Below are 20,074 nucleotides of genomic sequence, written 5' to 3' on the forward strand. Positions count from 1 at the left end.
TGAGCCCCCATGGCAATGTCAGTACATCTTTTGCTGTCATCCTATTGTCTCCTTTAAAATCACTAGACTTTTAAAATACTTTTTTTCCTAAGCCACATGTATCTATTTTTCCCCCCAAGACTCTGAAGCTGTAACAGTTCTATACAAATGATAAAATACCAATTCTTGGTCTCTTCACTGCTCTTCCACCACCATGGGCAACAAACCCAAAACAATTTCCAAAGAGATATCCCATTCAAGGCTGTCAAAGGAAAGAGCTCTTCAACAGATTTATTAACCAAGAACATTAAAACTTCCATCTTAAAGCTTCTACATCACTTCATGAGTTAAAGATTTTTTTTTTCTATTCAATATGATGAGTACAGCCTTCAAGCAATTTTTGAAAATACACAGATGTCTTTTTGATGTGATGCCATTTAAGTGCTTTATGCTGTATACTCAAACCCAGAACTGAATATGAAAAAGCAAAGCACTTAAGCATTTGCTTAATTTTAAGCACATAAATAACTGTACTTAGGTCCAGAGTACTTCTCATGCTGCAGAATTAAACAGTAAGTAATAGCCAAATACACACAATAAAAATTCAAGGGTATTTTTAAATGGGAAAAAATAGGCTTTTCAGTGCCCTGAAAAATTTCAATACTGTTTTCAAATTCCTAAAGATTACAAATCTCATCTTGAAAACCTTTAGTAATGATATTAAAACCTAAAAAACTTTTCATGCTAAAAGCTATTATTTATTAGGAAGATTGACTTTTCCAGAATAAAAAAAAATTAAAAAGAGATAACTTTGACCTTTTTTATTTTTTTATTCATAAATTACAGATAAGGAAGATCAGAGTAATGAGCAATGCCTATCTCCTCTTTGTTTTCCCCATTTCAAAACCAATGTTCCCATGATGTGCCCATGCCACCACAAGTGCACAGAGAACACAAGAGTGTTTCATTCCCTCTTTGGTTTCTTCCAGTTTTGCAGTTTATGTACAGTGAACAACTGATCAATGCTTTGAATAAAAGGAACACTGACAATGTACTGGCATTTTTGACATCTGTAGAGCTTTAATAGTCAGAATATTTGTGACGGAAAATCATTGTAGATTTTCCAATGCAACTGAAGGCAGCTGTTAAAGATTCTTACACAAACATTCCCACCTGAAAGGACTCCAATCTAAAAATCTCAAGCCAAATCCCACCTTTTATAAAAAGAGGCACTATACCTGAAATATCTACCAAGTGTTCCAGGTTTCCTATAAACAGTAGCAAAAAATTTTGCTAATGACTCTTTCTGTTCCCAGACAGTCAGCACAGTACACACTTAATCTTTTCCCACCCATCCACTTGCTCAAGAAGCAAGAACACACCAGCACAAAGCATAAAACATGGTGTAAAAGAGGTAGTGAGAGCTCACAGAGAGGAATTTAAGGGGTTAGAAAGAGCTGAGAGAAACCTCCAAGGAGGAACACACTCAGAGAAAAGCCAAAGCAAAATATTGCTAAATATTTTGATCCTGTCATGCACATGGCGCTGTGCTCTGCCCTGGTGCCACAGCAGTACTGCAGTGGACATGTGGAGTACTCACTGCCTGCCCTGGGTGCTCAGCATCACACAGCAACTGCTTTCCAATCAGAAAGGGCCAGCATTCAGAAAGAGTAACACACAAACCTCTGCTACACCCTGCAGCCATTACCTGAGGTGTTGTACCACTGTGTCACCCAGCACAGCACGGCCTCAAGCACACCCAAGCATGAAGTCCTTCGGTGCTGCTGAAAGCTGAGCCCCAATATGCTTGTTTCTATATGGAAATGCCCACAGGGAATTTCAGCACACCCTCAGTGAATGGAACTACTTTAGCCACAGTTAGATCTGGTATTGTAAATGATATGGCTTGCCACCATGTAAAGCTAAACACTTAACACTCATCCATTGTTCGCCAACACAATGACTTCCTATAAAGGGATTGATACAAGAACATGTTCAGATTTCTGAAAGTATGACAGCGGGTTTCTTCAAATCAAACAAAAACCAGTAAAAAGTAGGCATCCAGAGCTATCAACAGTGAGATACAGTATAATAAGCAGGACATATCAAGCCTCTATTTTTTTTGAGAAGAATAAGTCTAAACCACCAAACTTTGTAACATGCACATGCAAATGAAGGTTGAAGAGGCTGGAAACAATATGAAATGAGGTGGATCTCAAACCAGATCTGTTAAAGGTATGTTAAGCTCAAAAGCCATGGCAGCTTCCAGCAAACAAAATGCAAGCAACTCCTGCTATGACTTTTTGTCTGAAATATCAACAAGTGTGGCACCCAAACCTTCCCTGAGGGATACAAGACACAAGATCTCAGGCCAGTATAATCCTCAGTACAATGTATGCATTAGGAAGGAGGAAAAAGTAATATGCAAGACACCTTGGTACCCTTGGTGCATGAACCCATGAAAGCAAATCCCATTAAGCACCACACTAAAATATCCTTTGCAGAAGAGGATGTATGTAATCAGCTAAAATGTACTTTTCTGCACAGCAATGAACCCACATCTGTCCAATGCATATTTCATAAGAGTGAAGACATTTAAGGTTAAATGGAAAACTGCTGTACTACAACCTTTTTCTTGAGCACTAAATGCAGTAATTTTCTGAACCAATCAGCAGGCTGGGTACTTAAGTAAGGGTGTGTTTATAATCTCTAATTAGCAAAAGTGCTCTTAATGGCTTTATGTACTACCACGTATGCTGTTCATAAAAATGCCAACCTACAAGCACAAATGCAGATCTAAAGGAAGGTTTGCAGAGCAAAACCCTCTGAACACAGCATCTATCTAGGCCATAAGATCCAGCTTTATGAGTTTTATCAGTTCCTAAAACAATGAAGTTAGAACTAGTTTCCATCCAACCCATGCTTGGAGAAGTCATTAATTCCTGTCTTATATGCAGGTAAAAACCTTTTTCATCCTGTATTGTAAATTTAATGACTCAAACTCCAGGAAAGGAGGCAGTAACAGAGCTCATCCTGGCACTTGGTGATTTTGGCAACTACTCTCTAAAACCTTCCTCAGGGGCAGGACACAAACCTTCCAGAAACAAGAGTATGGGTAGAAACTCATGCATGTAGGAATGAGCACCAGATTCTCAATTTCTTTCCGCTCAAGTCAAGGAACTTGTTCCTGCTCCTCCCAGCACTTTTACAGTGATTTTCACATTCATGTGCCTCCAAGCACAGGAGGGATGCCCCTTACCCTGACACCAGCACACCTCTGCAGCCTTGCACCACCAGTGCACCCAGTTCTGAACAATGCAGCTATAAAGCACTGAAATCCTACTCTCTGCTCCACAGGGCAACTAAAAGGAGAATGAATCCCAGTGAAAGGTGAGTGACATTTATGCATTATTAAGGAAAATGAAAAGCCACCTCTCCTGTATCAACTGTGCTTTGAAAACGCAAATAAGCTTGTAAGGATTTGAATCAGCACTAATGGAGTTTGTTGATACCAGGGAATTCTGCAGAGTCTTGAACTTTTCTGAAGGACCTTTGCTTCCCCTTTTTAAAAATGCAAGGCACTAAAAATACAGTAAAACAAGCACAGCGTAGAAGACAAAGGAAAGTGCAAATATGGACAAAGCTTAGCAAATAACACAAGCCTAAAGGGGAAAAAAATTAAAAAAGGAACACATGTAAGTTCTTACTGTGGTAGGTGTCGAAAGTCTTCTGAATAGGATTCATATTTGTAGTTCACAACATGCCAGTGGGAACTGTAGTATTTACAAGCCTAAATAGAAGAAATGCAAACAACAACAATAGAATTACTACAAGGGTTTAGGCTCGGCTAGAGAACTGATAAAGTTCTGAGGCAGTCCATGTGCTAGAGAACATATTCTTCCCTTTTAGAGCAGCTCATAAAGGAAATCCAGACTCATATGTTTCCACCTTTTGAAGCACAATTTCCCTTTAAAATCAAATGCACTGAATCACACAAGATGGAGGAGGGAGATGATAGCAATTTAACATGCTTTACTGATTCTCATCTGCTTTCTAGGAAGCATCATTAAATTACATAGTTACTGCCTCAAAAGACTTGATCTAGTTTAAGCCTGACTTCCTCCATGGACATTGATTACACATTTTTTGTTTGCATCCTGTTTCATTACCTAAGCCTTCCACTGTAAATACATTTGACTTACTATTTTACTGCCCCTTATTGCAGCACAAGCTCTCTACTTTTTATCTACCCTTAAGGATTGATCTTTAACCTCTTAGTAACATTCAGGAACGTATTAATAGGACCATAATTTTTCATCAGTCTCATTTTCCCTTCCACACCTAATTTGCTCAGTCATGTCATCATGTAGATTTTGCTCTCTAAAAAATTTCTTGCTTGTTTTGCATTTGCCTTTGGAAATTGTTCCTAGTACATCAATCTCCCTTAAATAAGGAAGCCAAACCTGATCTATACAGAGGGGCTTGGCTGTGCTGTCAAACACACCAGAATATCTGTGAAGTTTATTTGATGCAGAACTTTTATCAATGCAGTTAAACACATGACATTCTGAAAGGCAACAAACAACAAGATGCATGAAATATGTGCAGTTATTGCTGAGGTGTGCATCTACAAGAAAAACGATACACTGTCAGAATTTCCAGGGATTGTTCATACAGAGTGTAAACTGCAAACTGATACTTGCACTATGCTGAAGATTTTACCCCATTATTGTATTACTTTCTTCCCATGCTCCACCTGGAAATTTGTGCCAGCCCAGCTGAGATGGAAAGGAAGAAAGAGAGGGGTCAAGCCCAGAACCCAACAGCAGAAGCTGCTGCCCAACACCGTAGGGAAAAGGAGGCACATCAGGAAGGAAAAGGGTGGAGAGCTTCAGTAGAGAAAAGCAGCAGGATTGAAAGGAATCTGAGGTGGGAAGAGTAAAGAGTCTCACAGAAAGGCATAAGACTCCAGGAGTCAAACAAAATGGAATAACAGATAGATCAAAGGTGTCTAAATACAAAAAAAATGTGCAGAGAAAGTAGAAGAGAAAAAAAGGAAAATTATAAATTAGTATAAAAGGTTGACTGTTTCAACTGGAATTATTCCCTCTCTTAATTCCCAGCTTCTTCAAAGTACCCATGGGAGTCACTGCTTGCACAGGGGTCTCTGCCTCAGAGGGACAGAGAGTAGATTATCAGGCTGCTGGAGCAAACCTTAGATGGGCTGTCTAAATTACCCAGCACTGGCTTAATAGATCTCTTTTTTTAAATCTTGTGCAAAATATGCAGAGTATGTAGCCACAAATTATTTTAGGAAGTCATCTTCTTCGTATTCAGTCTTCTGTGACAGCTTTATTTGGTTTAGAGTGTGGAAAAGGTGGCAAGGAAGTGGGTGCACATTTATAGGCATTTCTCTCACTGGCAGCACAGCACAACCAAAGGCAGTAAACACATTCCCTGTGGATCCAGTATTTACCTTCTCATCTGACACAAAACCTCATTATTTTACAGGATGCAGAATAAAGTGTGACCATCAGACAATATAATCACATATTCTCCAAGAATGAGGATAATATTACAGCATTATTACTGACTCTCTCTGCACTTGCCAGGGTCAGGTTCAAAGCCTGAAAATCTCTCCAGCATTGCTTGCACTCAGCCTCTGAATGAAGAGATAATAAAAAAAAAACCACTTCACACCAAGCTTTCTGTTTTATGATTCTTCATAAAACAACCTGGTCACTGTTGCATTTGTGTTAAATGTGCGTGACAGTCACCTAGGCTATAAGAATTCTTACACAAGAATAACATATTCTCTGTTCTACCTAAGCCAATGAAAAGCTCACAGAGCATTGTGAGCCCAGAACCTCTAATTCACACATCACTCCCCTTCTCCTCGGAAAGTGTAAACCAAGTGAACCTTCTACAGAAAGGACCACTTTGCCACTGTGGTACTTTCATTACTAAGTATTTTATTTAACAGATGCAATTAAAGCCCACAGAGACCTCTCAATGCAGGCTTTTATTGCAAACATTATAGGCTGGTGTGTTCAAAAAAGCAGTTGTGAATAACATATAGAGCAGGCCACAGTATTTTAGCTTGTAACTATAAAGGTTTATTGTGCTCCTCCAAGAAAAAGCTAATCAAAATACAAATCAAAGGGGACAAAGCAGCACATTCAAGTATCACTCAGTAAATTCACAAAAGACAAGCCAACCCAGTGCAACAGCTACTGCTGTTATTGGACTAGCTTCTGTGGGGAAACTGGAGCTAACTTAAAAAGTAACACCAAAAAAGGGGTACAGATTTTCTCTTCAGAATATCCCAACTGAAAATTAAATTCTTCTGCTAATCGTACTGACTTAGAATGATTTCTTTAAATAGGAAACTGAGTTTCAGCAATGAGGAACAGTAGCTGCAAACCTGATTTGAGGAGCAGGGAAAACCTTTCTAGAGGCAGAGATTTCACAAGGAGGCTAGAGCTGGATACTCCTGTTCCTGGCAAAGAACAGAGGCACCAATACAGGGGATGTTGAGCTCAAGTGAACTGTGGGGGAGGAAAAATACAGACAGAGAAATGGAAGTTTTGGGATGTGGGAGGGTTGGCACATGTTTGCATGAACTTTTTACTGTTCTGTTAACCAGGCAGGCAGCACAGCCCATTCCCAGGGGCCCTATCAAACTAAGGTCTTTCCTTTGGTTTTTTCTTTTTCTTTTTTGTTTTTGTCCAGATGGCCTAAGTTTTCCTTACAGGGACAGATAATCCTGCAGACTTTTTCCCCGTGTAACTTATCTCTGGTTCTGGTGATGACAGCATGATGGCTATCACTGTGAAAAAGACACTTAAGATTTACCCAGAAATGGAAAGGAACCTTTTGGAGGGAAAGAAAAACAAAACAACCAACCAACTAGCCAACAAAAAAACCCCAAACAAACAAAACCCCACAAAAACAAACAAACAAAACAAAAAAAAACAGAAAAAAGGGGGAAATGAGGAAAACACAAAGGAAACAAACAACTTCCCTGCTTCTATCCTCTCTAAGAGAGCACTAGTATGTGGTCTTCAGAAACAGAGATGCATGTATAATTAAAGTAATTAGTGGAACAAGTGGGCTCCTTGCAGAGGAACTGCACTGACAGAGAAACCCTGGCAGAGTGGCTGCTCCTGAGGTGGAACAGGGCAGGGCAAGCATACACAGGAGCTTGGAAACAGAAAGCAAAGATGTTCCAGAGCTGGATGTGGCCACAGTGCTGGAGAGGAAGCCGCAGAGGTGGCTGTGTGCTCTGCCCACGACGTGCAGGGCCCTGCTCACAGAGCCTCCCCTCTCGGCTGCAGCAGCCCAAGGAAGGAAGCGTGCTGGGCTCAGGGAGGTGGAAGGTGCTGTGATCACCCTGGGTGAAATCCAGCCCTCCACCCAGGCCTGCCCACAATGAGCACTGCAGCATCACCGGTGTCTGCTGCCAACCTGGACCTTCATCTTGGGGCTCTCAAAACTATTCCTAAAATAACAGCTCACACGTAGAGTCCAGTGACACAGGCAAGTAACAGCCAAAACATCGAATCACACTATTAAAGTATCAAACATTTTAGCAAGTATTTATCATCTGAGCTACCAGAAGATTCACTATCCTTTAATAATCTGTGTCTAGCCCTGACACTACAGCTCTTTCAAGCACTGAAAAAACTTAGATTTTGAAGATGGGGAAATTTACACTGTTATGAGAAACAACATAACTTTCTGGGTGTCATTGTCAACAGGAGTTCCCATTTTAGTCTGATTTTGAAAGAGGTAAGAACAATGCAGATTAGCCTGCAAATCAAAAAGCCTCAGAAATCAACACTATGGGCACACCACCGCTTTCAGAAGTTATACAGGAGGCTGTGGCTTTTATACACTGTGATTAATGTAACTCATGTTTCATAATTACTTACAGATCCTGTAGACCCACCCTGCAAAATCTCAAATAAAAACTCCCTCAGATGAGTGGCAAGCATCTTGCAAAGCTTTCTGCAAGTGACAACTCCCTCTTGTATACCTACAAAACCTTGACAGGAAAGTTTAGAGACACCCACGTGAATGAACGCTGTAATATTATAGACAAAATTAACCACGTCATTCACTGAATGAAATTGCAATATTTCTACACTGTTATTTCATTTTGATTTGGTTTTCACCCAGGAAAATTACTCCTCTACCCCTGCACAGCTCCCATACCTCCTCATTCATGGGGACATCCCCTCTGCAAACATGTTTCCCAAAAACTTACCCAAGAAGAATCTTGCTTTTTTTGAAGGATCACCTGACTTAAACTCATTTGTTAAAGGTGAGTTGACAATTAATATTTATTTACTTTCTACATTATTTTTTACATATACCTAGAATTTTATTCCTATGGATACACACACACAAACAGCAAGTATTTGTGAGCTCATGCCTGCATTCTTCCTGAAAATACTGACCAGATGCAAACCAATATGGGATTAAATATATTGCAATTAGGCAGTTAAAGTTCCTCAAACTAAATGTAACTCTGAATAGCAAAGTGCACTATCCCCTTGTATTTCCAAATGAAATGTGGGGAAAATCCCAAGAATTCCCATTTGATCTGCATATGCAGGATACAGACTTAGGGAAGGTGATATTAGGAAGGTTTTTATTGTCTAAAAGGAAGAATTTTATTTTGTTTCTAGTGAAGTGAATGTTTCTTTTCACCACAATTATGGACCATGAGGACAATGCTGATTGGCAAAAAGGCAGAAGAGGTACAGCAGACTCTGGAAGGAGTGAGAAAATTCAGAATTTGGAAGGAAACAGCATGAATAAGGAAGTCAGGAATACTTAAAACAACAAACCACTGAAGATAATTTTATTTTGACTTTAAAAGTTTCTGGAAACTTCTCTTTTCTTCAAACCTGATTTAGTTCCTCAGGTTGGTTCTGCCTAAGAAAAGTTAAGGTGGAAAAATCCACAAGGAAAATATCCTAATACAACCACAGGTATAGGAATAATCAATTCACAAAGTACTAACTTTAAAATATAGTTAATACTTAGGTAACACACAGCCAGGAAGAAACAGACAGGATGTTAAGGCATTATCACAGACTTCTGACAGCCCTTTACAAATGCCCTCGTCTTGTAGACAAGACCATCTGAACACCACCAAGCACCCAGAAGAATGAGACAAGAGATCATGGATCTGAGGTCTTGAAACAATTTCAATACCATGTCCCCACACTGCACCATATGGAGGAAATGAGTTTCTCCTCCAAGAGCAGACCCTTCTTTTGCAGCTCACCAACTTGCTCGATGCCTTTGTCTCGACTTGCTGAAGTACTGAGATAGGGAGCAGTCAAACAGCTGATACCAAAACGGCTTCAGCATATGGAGCTGTACATTCCCCAGAGTCTCATCAGGAATTAGTGTTTGATCCTGGGCTGCCACAAGCCCAGGTGACCAACAGCCAGTTAAGTGTACACCAGGTGGACATCCTCACTGTTCACAATATCATGCAATATTTGAAGAAAGACTCCTTCAGTGAGTGAAGTGACGGCTTTTCCACAATTCTAAGAGAGAAGAGAAGGCCACCAGCTCCACCCCTGTACATCTATCCCAAAGTGCTGAACACCTGATGAGAACACAACAGGCTGCTGCCAGGGCAGTGCACAACTCTGCAATTGCTGCAAGGGACTACAATTTCAGGTCTTCACAGAACCCTGTGCTCAGTTTTGCCTAATTTTGGACTAGATACCATCCTCTCCACGGAGTTTAATTTACTCTCTCTCTATATATATATACATATATATCTAGTTTTTGGCTTTATGGCAAATTGGAACATATGCTCTACTACTTTAAGCAGGGTCTTTACCCTGCTACTCTTCCATGCACAAGTTTAGTCCTGTAGTACTGTTTTTTTCCACTGCTCTGCTCCTCTCTCCCCCTCCCCTTGATTCACTGGTACTGCAGAGAAAGCTAATAGATGTACTCAATATGTGTTTTACCAGGTTGCCATTAGCATCCCCTTGGCGTACTCAGCTGTAATGATTCCCAGGCACTGTGCACTGTTTTTAGACCCACCACTTTCTCTGTAAGGCCATGAGCACAGTGCTGGCCTTGCAACTTGTGGAACCTTAAAATAAAAAGCAGACCCCAAATTGCTGAAAGGGCAGTGAAGCTTCTGGGAAGGTAGATAACTCCAGAAGCTATGTTATCCTTTAACACTGCTGCCAGATTAACAAAGATGGCAAAGTTCAGGGAATCTGAGCTAGCAATAAATTATTATTGCTCTTTTTAGACCTGCTGAAAAGAAATTGGGCCAGCCTGTAAAATGTTACATTGCATACAATTCAACAGCTACATTTCTGCCTAATTTTGGACTTCATGATTTCTAATCCCCGTGTTTGTCTGTGACCGACTTTTCCTCCACAGTTTCCTCTTGCGATAATAGTGCATATGAAATATTTTTTCAGACCAGGAGCGGGGTGTGAAAAATCACAATCTGTGGAAAGAAAGGCCAAGAACTATCACATTATGTGCTAATTATAAGTGCTCGGAATTAAACTCCTTCTAGAAGATGGCCAAAAATTTGGTTTCATAAACCTATTTTGTTAATGCAAATGAGCTATATTGCACATCTATAATGAAAGATGGGAATGTTCAGGGGGCCATCTAAAGTAAATTCCTTTGAACAGTGCAACCAGCTCCTCTAAAGTCTTTCAAAATGATAAAACCAGTGACAACACAAAATATTCCTGAGGCAGCAGGATGAGAAATCTCATACAATCTGAGATCAGGTATGAAAAAAATACAACCATATGGGTTTTTTTAAAGGTAGAGCAGCTATTCACTGGTGGGCCTCTAACTGTCATGGAAGAACTTGCTGAACTTTCTATTATGGTAAGGTAAAGCAGACTCTAAATACTGACAATAAATATAAACCCCTATGCACCCTTCACAGTGCACCTACTCCACATGTACACCTCCAAATGAGATACATACCTTGTAATAACACCTAAAAGTCTAAACCAGTGCCAACTGGTTATCTATTTTTGGAAAGATTTCAATATTTTCAAAGTGCAAAGCACATGCAGATCACCAATCATTAGCAGTGATGTAAAAATACCAACATCAATATCAGTGGACTAGTGGTGACAGGGAATGCAGCTGGAAAACAGCACAATGACAGGCTAATTCAGTGCATTTGCAATTTTTTAAGATACAAACATCTCACAATATGCAACTGCAGACATGCTGTTAATCCTCCCCCCTCCTAATGGCCTTCAAAATCCAATCCTGATTCAAATCACCTAAAGCATATTAAAAAAGATTCTCATTATAAACATAGCAAACCTCCCCCAAACTCTTGGATTAATTTAAAATTAGATACTCACCTCTCTAACAAATAAATTTTCTGCTTTTTGTTCTGCATCTTCAGGTACAGAAGGATACAGCGTCCTGATTTCCAGTGAAATTGTGTCTATCTGACAATAAACAAAAAATATGCAATTTAGTCGAAGCCAAACAGAACAGCAGTTTTGTCTCAGGAAGAGGTTAAGAACCTTGTTATCATGGCTTGCATTTTTCAGTTTGTCATGCAGCCAACACACATGCATATCAACAACTGCAACTCAGCTCCTGCCCACACACACTATTCAATACTATCAGCTAAGGCATTAATTACAAGCAAGAACAGTGTTCAAGTAGATTTCTGGGAATAAAACTGTTCCAAGTATAGTTCCTTCAGTCTCTGAGTTTTCTGATTAAAAAGTCAGGTCTTCCATACATCCTCTCCCAGAAACACATGCCAAATCCAATAGTGATACTTGCTTCCTCCACTTCCCTTCTCCACCTCATGCGTTTTTGGTGAGGAATGTGGAGATAGAACTAAAAGCTTTGACTCTTTTGAACGGAGAAGAGAGGAGCAGAGTCGCCCCAGGAAGCTGCAAAAGGAGTGTCACAGGACAGCTCAAAGGCTGGAAAGTGAGGAGAACCAGGCAGCAGCTTCTGGGAGGGACATTCCCACCTGTGGGCACAGGCAGCAGGACAGGGCTGAGCAGGGCCTCCTGGCGCTGCCTGCAGCCACTTCCAGCCTCCACAGCCTGCACAAATCAAGCCCTTTTTCTGAAAGCAGCTGCTGGCTGAGCTGTCTTGTCAGGCCCCAGAGCAGGAAACCACAGAGGAAAGTGGATCTCCTGAAGTTCTCCACAAGGAGCCAAGCTTCTCCTGGTTCCCAGCAGGCCAGCAAGAGGCCAGGGCCACCAGCAGTGCCTGTGTGACCCACGGCTCTGCGCTGGGCTCGGCCAAGGAGGCCTCTTCGCAGAAGGCTCCCAAGGGGAAGCTTTGGGGTATTTTCAATTAACCTACAGATCCGTCCTACTCATTTTCTCTGCCATAACAGGAGAAAAAAACCAAAATCAATGCCCAGCAGCCCAGATTATGCTCTCAGTTTCAAAGGAGTAACTCTGTCATTCAAGACAGCGAAGGACTGAAACCCAGACAAATCTGACCTCCCAAAAACATTTTCTCTTCCATTACAGAAAGACCCATGATTTCCAGAGGAAGGCATGTGCCATACAACTGGTTTAGTATGAAGAATCACTACACACTAATACCATGAAGCAGCTTGCAGTACCTACTGTGTCCCTGGAGGCTCTCCTCCTTATCCTCACCCTCAGACTAAAAGGTGACGTTTTCTCTCTAGAAATTGAAGCACCCAGACTCTACACAACCAGTGTCTGGATATTATTTGATTGCATTTTTCATTAAAGCTACCACTCTGATTAAAGAACCACTCTGATTTCCCCCATCACTTTCCACATGAGTAGTTATGGAAGAAAGGCACATATCACTCAGGCAGAAAGATCATGGGATTCCCCAAACTTTTTCTGTTTCATCCAGAGGGGTCAGGATACAATATGATTAAACCACAGGTCTCTCAAAAAATTATGATTGTCTCAGACACCACGAAGTGAAAAAAATCCCATTGTTCTGACAAACTGAGCACAGTTTCCTAAATGTGGGTTCCTGGGCTCTACCCAGCTGTATTACCAATGGCTGCATGAAGTGATTTACACAATCTTTGAGTCTATGAGCAAAAGAGGCAGAAGTAGAGAAGTATGACTTTTCAGGCCATGCTTAGTAATAGATGTCTGAATTCTTGGTTGCTTAGGGACTTCCCAGCAGCACCCACAGACTCTGAAATGCACCTTATTCCCTTCACACATACGTGACATTTTAAGCAGAAGCGTTTTTTAAGCAGTCATGAAAAGACACAATCCCTGAGCACAGCTGGAAAGCCTGGGGTGCCCCTGTGGCCCAAGATGTGAAGCTTTTCCCAGGGCTGAGCTCTGCAGCCACAAAACTCCATCCTCCCATCACACACAGCACTGCTGAGGATCCACAGCTCTTCCCAGACCAAGGCAGAGTGGGAGGCCACAGGAGAAGAGATGTAATGCCCCCTGTACCTCACAGTGACCTTGTCATGATGGTGAATAAGCTTCACAGAGACCTTTCTGCTTGCCCACAGCAAAACTTGCCTGCTCCATGTATTGCACAGAAAGTAGTTTCCAGTATCTTTTTTTTATAGGTAAAAAATAGAGCGAGTCAATTCTTTTACCTAACACAACACTTCCTGTCAAGTGTTATGAACACACTGAGAGAGCTAATATTTGTCTTAGTGGGGCCATCGTGCCTCCCTCTCCTTACACACCTGTTAAAATACTGTAGCTGAACAAGATAGGTTTTCACCCAAGCCCTCTGTTCTTGCCCATGGTACATTCCCCCAGTGTCCTTTCCAACAAGACTGCGCTTGAGAGAAACACAGCCCTGCAAACCTGAGAAATCAGGTAACACTGGCCTTGTTGCCTTTGTAGACTTTGAGAAAGAATATCACAGGTTTATTTACAAAGAATTGGGACGTGGAAAATGTTGCATATTGTCATATTTAAACTTGTGTTAAAAACTACAAAGCACTTCCCTTCTGAGAACTAGTTATGTTGAACCACTTTGCTGCAAAAGCTTGGCCACAAAGGCTCTTCCTGTTCATAGTTGATTACTTCCAAAGTTAAATGCTCTTAAAGGTTGATCAGGCATGCCATTATTCACCAAAACTGCATTGCTCAGAACAGAACTAAATTTCAACAACAGAATATATGTTTCTGAAACAGTCATGCAAAAAATCAGAGATTTTATTTAGAGAATTCAGTATTTATAAATGTGCTGTGAATTCAGCCTATTTTTCTAATGTTTAGGCAATCATGGCAATTGTTTGTTCAAGCCAGAGACAAATTACCCTCTCATTTGTGCACACAAACAGTGCTAATCAAATAATGCAGGTATCAGCCTAAAGCATTCAAGTCTATAATTCTTCTGAATTATTTTTAATTTATTTTATATAAATATCCTATATCTAAGTACAATTTCTGGCACTACCAGGCTGTCTCATTTGCATAAGCTGTTGGCCCCAGGTGTTGGATGAGTTATAAGGTGCAATTTCACTAAGCACCTTCTCTTGCCACATTCATCTTCTATAATGAAACACAAAAATTAATACTGCTCCTCTGAAACACTGATTAGGAATTATGTTTTCAGGCAGTGATGGCTTCCCAGTGACATGGTGAATTTAGCATTTGAAAATGGAGTTCAAACTCCATTAGCCATTTCAGACATTTTCAGTCTATATCTATTCTGAACAGCTTTTAGTCTGAAAGCACGTTAGTAGTGGTTAAATCTTGAGAGGGATGCACCAACAACAATGATATTTCCTTCCTGCAAAGGCCGCCCTTTGCAGAGACCTAACCACACACTGGCTGACATGTTCCTCCCTGGCAATGCTTAAGGTCAGGGACTCTGAAGGAAAGTTGCTCAGCCCCACTTTCATCCAAGTAAACAGATTTGCTTAATGTTACCAAAACATGCGATGACATAGTCCATCAAAATAAAAAAGAAGGCTAAGATGCAACTATGCTGTGTAAATACCACAGTGCAGAGGCTGTTGGGACTCAGCACAGACCTCACCACCTCTGTGTGGGGAAAAGAGAAAGGAAAGCAGGAACAGAGCACGTTTAAAGGGCTGATTTTGCCTCATCGCTCCCTGAATCACATCCAGTGTGAGTGGCTAAGTTTTGCCCACAGTTCCTTTGCTGACTGTATTAGCTCTCCCTACTTAAACAGCTAGAATGCCTCCCTAGGAGCCCAGCTACCTCTCCCTGTCCTGCTCCTGCCAGCCCATGCAAACTTGCATGTCAAGGATACCCATAACCCCATCAATCATCAGAGTAATGGACTCAATTTCTGCTCCTCTAAGAATGAGCAGATACTCACATGGTAAGTGGGAGCCAAATCATGTGCTATTTGAAATAACTCATGATTTCAGCTCTGTAACTCTTCTGAGCTTAGAAATAACAGTCAGGTCTCCAGGGGTTTTTCCAAGGAGGCTGCAAGGCCAGCACTTCCAGCTGCCCCTATGGCATACACACTCCATGTTAAGGGCAGTGTCCTTGATGACTCTTGCACCCTCCCCTTACAGATGCATCTGGTTCTGTTCTGAACTTCTGTATCCAAATGAACAACTTTTGTCCCTGCACAGCATCTAGAAAGCAGAGGTTTCAAAACCTGAAAAATAGGGAGATTTTGACTTTTGTTCAGAGCTAAAAAAAAAAAGAAGCCTGGAAACAATCACACCTGCAGTGATGGCAATTACAGCAATTTCATAACTCAGCCCCTCTTCTTCTAAGTCCTCCTCGATGCTTGGAAGGAACAGGGATCCCAGGTGAGCTTTCAGAAGCCCAAAGGGTCAGGAGCACATCAGACTGAACTTAAATAGCTTTTGCACTGTGCAGGTAAGTTTTGCCATCTTACACCTGTCCTAAATTTAGGCAATGAATTATTGTTTCTGTTGCAGGTTGAAAACCAGGCATTCAGCCATATTTATACAAGTAATTTTAAAAAGTCTGAATTCTGCTTTTCAAACAGATTTAGGAAAGTCATATGTGAGAAGGAGAAACAAATTTTCAAGATGCAGAGAGTTTAATACGCTTTTATACTATACAAATTTAAGTGACTATTAAATACTTTAATCTACCTTTTTAAAGCAATTAACTTATATTTACCAACATACTGTTAACATATTTAGCTACTAAACCTCCACACAAGAAAAGCTATTAGGAAAGGAGTGCTGAGCCTGTTGCCACTAAGGAAGAGCAGCAGTGATTTTAAACAAGACTTCAGATCCTGGAGATTTGAAAAGAGACTGCTGGGTGTTCAGTGAATTTCCAAAGGATGGAAGAAAAGACAAAAAAAAATCTATGAAAGGATACAGCAAGTATTTTGTTTGGCTATATGACAGCATTTAGGAGTAGAAGTACATATGTATGACAACAAATCCAGGTAATGCTAAGATGTCAAAAGTTAAAGGTGTGAGACCAACTTGAAGAAAGGTGTAACCCTTCCTTCATGGCTTCCTTTCTGGCAAACACACAGAGGAAAAGGGAGAAATAGGAATCCCAGACAGCAGCAATTCCAGTTGTCAAGGAGATTGTGGCCAGGTTTGGTGAACCAAGGTGAAGGAAGTACAGAAACCCAACGATGAGGATGCAAAACTACCAGGATCATCACCAAGCTTTTTATAAGTACAACAGGAAGCCCATCAACTCCCTCTTACTACCACCAAGAAGTACAGTGTAAGCTCTGTACTGATGTACTGCTGCAGAAATATCCACTGGCCATTATTTCACACAGCACAGAAACAAAAGCCAAATTTATTCATGGGATCCAGGAACAGGTGAAAAATGAAGCTGAGCTGATGTGCTTTTTTTGAAATGGAAAATGGACTTTGAGCAGGCAAACAAGTTATAAGGAAGGAATTGCTAGGAAAACAAAAAGTAGAACTGCTGTGAATCAATTTTTTATTTTATTTTTTTTAAGGGATTATTAAGCATGGTTACAAAAGAAGTGAAATATCTTTTCCCCAACTGGAATATAACCAGCAAAGACATCTGTAATGTACACATCTTGTGCTCTTCTGTAGAGATGCAGGGGATGGAGGAATACAGTCTATCAGGCTCAGATTGATATAAAGAATTCTCTGCTGCTCCACAGACTTCACATAAGATGTTGGAAATGACCAACAGAAGTCTTGTGAGAATAACAGCATTCTCTTTGAATGCAAGTCAAAAAGAGAAACAAATCTGAAATGAAACAACAGCTACAATAATTCACCCCTACTGACGCATGTGGTGAACATGTCAGATCCAAAAATAGGAAACCATTATTAAAAGCAGAACTTTCTCCTATGTTCACTACTTCAGCCAACTCTTTTAGCTGGGGTTTTGCTTCTGAAGAGACTTTTGCCCATAGGATGTGCTCACCCACAGGCCCAAAGTTGGGCTGTATCAACACTGAGACACAAAGTCTGCAGCAAGTGTAATCATTAGGAGTTAAAGAGAGCCAGCCACCATTTCCTTGGGCATTATCCCATTAAATCCCACTCAGAGCCAGCCTGGGCATCTCCTAATTCAGTCAGATGTGGATCTCTTTCTACTCAAACGCCTGACCCAGACTTTTGTGCTCAGGTAATATTTCAGCAGGAGGGAGCAGGACTATAAATAGATACTCTGCAACTGGAAAACCTGCCTGGGATGAAAACCTGCATAGGCTCTTGCCGCTGACACTGACTTAGAACAAAGACAAGAGAGGTTCATTGCAAGGATATGCACCCTACCTACCACAGACTTTGCTCTTCAATGAGTACAGACCACCTCTACCATGCAGGTACCTCTCTCATCTGTCTTAATCTATTTTTTCTTATTGTTTTTTGAATTTAAATAGATTATGCCAGATGGTTGCAAAGTACAACACAGAGGAAACAAAACAGAACTAGCTATGAAAATCCAGCGACTGCTCAAAATAAAATGAAAATAAGGATATGAAAATATGCTTGACAGACAGAGGTCTTCAGAAGTAGGACAAGATTCTTCTTTCACTGAGAAGATCCATGGACTTGAGCTCAGTTACTCTAAATCAAAGGGCTCAACGGCCTTGTGACAGCACACAGTATGTCAACTCAGCTTTGTAATGCTAAGTTTCAATTTCATAAATTGACAAACGTGCAAAATGGATAAAGGAATTAACAATAATGAGGAAATCTTTTCTGTTCAGCTTCTCTCAATCCCATGAGCACACTAACTCAGTTAATGCCACCAAGGAAATCGAGCCATTTAGTAAAACAAAGCAGTCAATTAGATTAAGCTGCCCTCCTAGGACAGTAGCAGTGCCATGAGCTGATGGGAAGGGCCCTCACAGAGCAGTTACAATTGGTCACAAATTGAAATGCCTTTCCATTAGAGAATGCCTGTTCATCAAAACCTAAATGTTATAAAAAGATGGTGTGATTTAGCAGAAGTTGCTGTTCAATGCAGGCAATCTGCACATATACTTGCCTGGCAGAACACCTCCCCAGCCACCCATCTGAGCACCCCAGCACTGCCACTGGAGAGCTGCCCTGGGCCTCCAGGCTCTCAGTGTCTTTGCAGTTTGCCAGGACAAGCAGTGGGGAATGAGGATGAGGTCAGGCAGCTCCGTGGCTGTGGGGTCAGGGATCTACTGCTCCTCAGTGTTCCACCATGACAGCTTTTCTCAGCAGAAGAGAATCTATCTAGTGGCCAAATACATCAAACAGAACAGGATCAGAAGTTACAGATTAAATTAGACTATAATAGTAGGTAGAGATTCTAGGACTGGCCAAACGAATGATGTGCTGAGCAAACAGACAAGCACACATTATAGAATAACATGTTTAGTGAGTTCCTGAAATGCATCTGGGAAGAAACAGGGCTTCAAGCTTCATCTAAGCCTGAGGAGTAAAGTCATGCATATATAAGTGTCAGAGGAAAAAAACCCCAAAACAAGTAAATTTGGTGAGAGGGAAGCATGGCATTGTGCATAATTTAAGAAAATCTTAGAGAGCCCTTAGACAACTTCTGGCTCTCCCTCTAGCATTGGAGATTAAATAAGTGAACAGAACAAACCTAAGCAAAGGAGTTAACACATTGTACTTACTGAAAAGTCATCATCAGGGAATAATATCAGATCCTTAAACTGGCTGTCCCCAATGTTTTTTTCGATCTCTGTGATAACGGCTTCATAATCCAAAGGCTCCAAGAGTTTGGGTTTTTCCTGCTGTGGAAAAAAAGAAAAGATCAGGTGATCTCTCTCTACACACAAATTTGCTTTCCTCCCCCTTCATAAGCTGAGATCTGCATTATTTTTGCTTTTGTACACCAAAGCATGAATAACTTCTCCTTTCATTCCATTCTGCTCAGCTTGTTGCATCTGAGCTCATGCATGAGAGTGAAGTGAGGAAGTTGGGCCACTTGTAACAGCCACTCTCCATCTCAAAACTCCAGAGCAATCTGTCAGCTCATTACACAGACTGAAACCACCATGATAATTTATCTGGAAGTCTCAGGAATTCTCTCTTTTTCTCCATAAATACATCAAGAAAATTGATGGACACAGTTTGAACTGAACATAGGATTTTGAGCTAGTATGTTTCAGAATAAGAAAACTAATTATTTCTTCACTGTCTTACACAATTCACCTTTTGAACTGCTGGCAGCTTGTGAAAGCCATCATATTGTTTTACTTGGTAATAATCCAAGGTTATTCTCCTGGGATAAACTATCTGGCATCCACCTCCATGGCTTCTCTTCTCAGGAAGCAGGACTAGTATCACCACAGCAGTTCTACTATTGCTCGAAACAGCAATAAAGTAAGAAACCACCACAGGAAAAAGTAAAGTCACAATGTCTTGAAATACAACCCAAACATAGAAAAAGAGAAGCCTGCCTGACATGCTAGAATACCTTAAACAAATAGAGAGTCATGTACTAGAGTGAGAACATTTGCTCAATTCGAAGATGTAATCATGAGGAAGAATGAATGAGAAAGGGCAAGAGAAGTGCCAGAAGGGATGGAAAAGAAAGTGATGAAAGAGAAAAAGGACACTAGTGGAAAGCAAATGCAGTCACATTTACTCTCTTAGTCTGATTCAAAAGTGGACATTAGATAAGTAATATTTTATCCACTATTCTTTCAT

The 20,074-nt window shown here is 40.7% G+C and overlaps 1 protein-coding gene across 9 annotated transcripts in view; it reads right to left on the reverse strand.

Annotated features, from left to right (window-relative positions):
• DOCK10 (dedicator of cytokinesis 10) overlaps nt 1–20,074 on the reverse strand; it is a 140,453-nt gene that overhangs the window by 70,078 nt on the left and 50,301 nt on the right. For 7 of the 9 annotated variants that reach the window (XM_088060796.1, XM_088060792.1, XM_088060794.1 and 4 more), the window contains exons 2-4: nt 19,036–19,155; nt 11,370–11,459; nt 3,687–3,769 (exon numbers count right to left, since the gene is read on the reverse strand). In XM_088060796.1, the coding sequence (XP_087916922.1) occupies nt 3,687–3,769; nt 11,370–11,459; nt 19,036–19,155 (293 nt within the window). The remainder of the gene's footprint in view (nt 1–3,686; nt 3,770–11,369; nt 11,460–19,035; nt 19,156–20,074) is intronic. The other 2 variants (XM_088060798.1, XM_088060797.1) reach the window with 1 other exon arrangement.

Source organism: Pseudopodoces humilis, chromosome 11 (genome assembly GCF_049639895.1).
Source record: "Pseudopodoces humilis isolate 2021_Gansu_Grassland_sample_001 chromosome 11, ASM4963989v1, whole genome shotgun sequence".
In the NCBI taxonomy this organism is placed as follows: Eukaryota; Metazoa; Chordata; class Aves; order Passeriformes; family Paridae; genus Pseudopodoces; species Pseudopodoces humilis.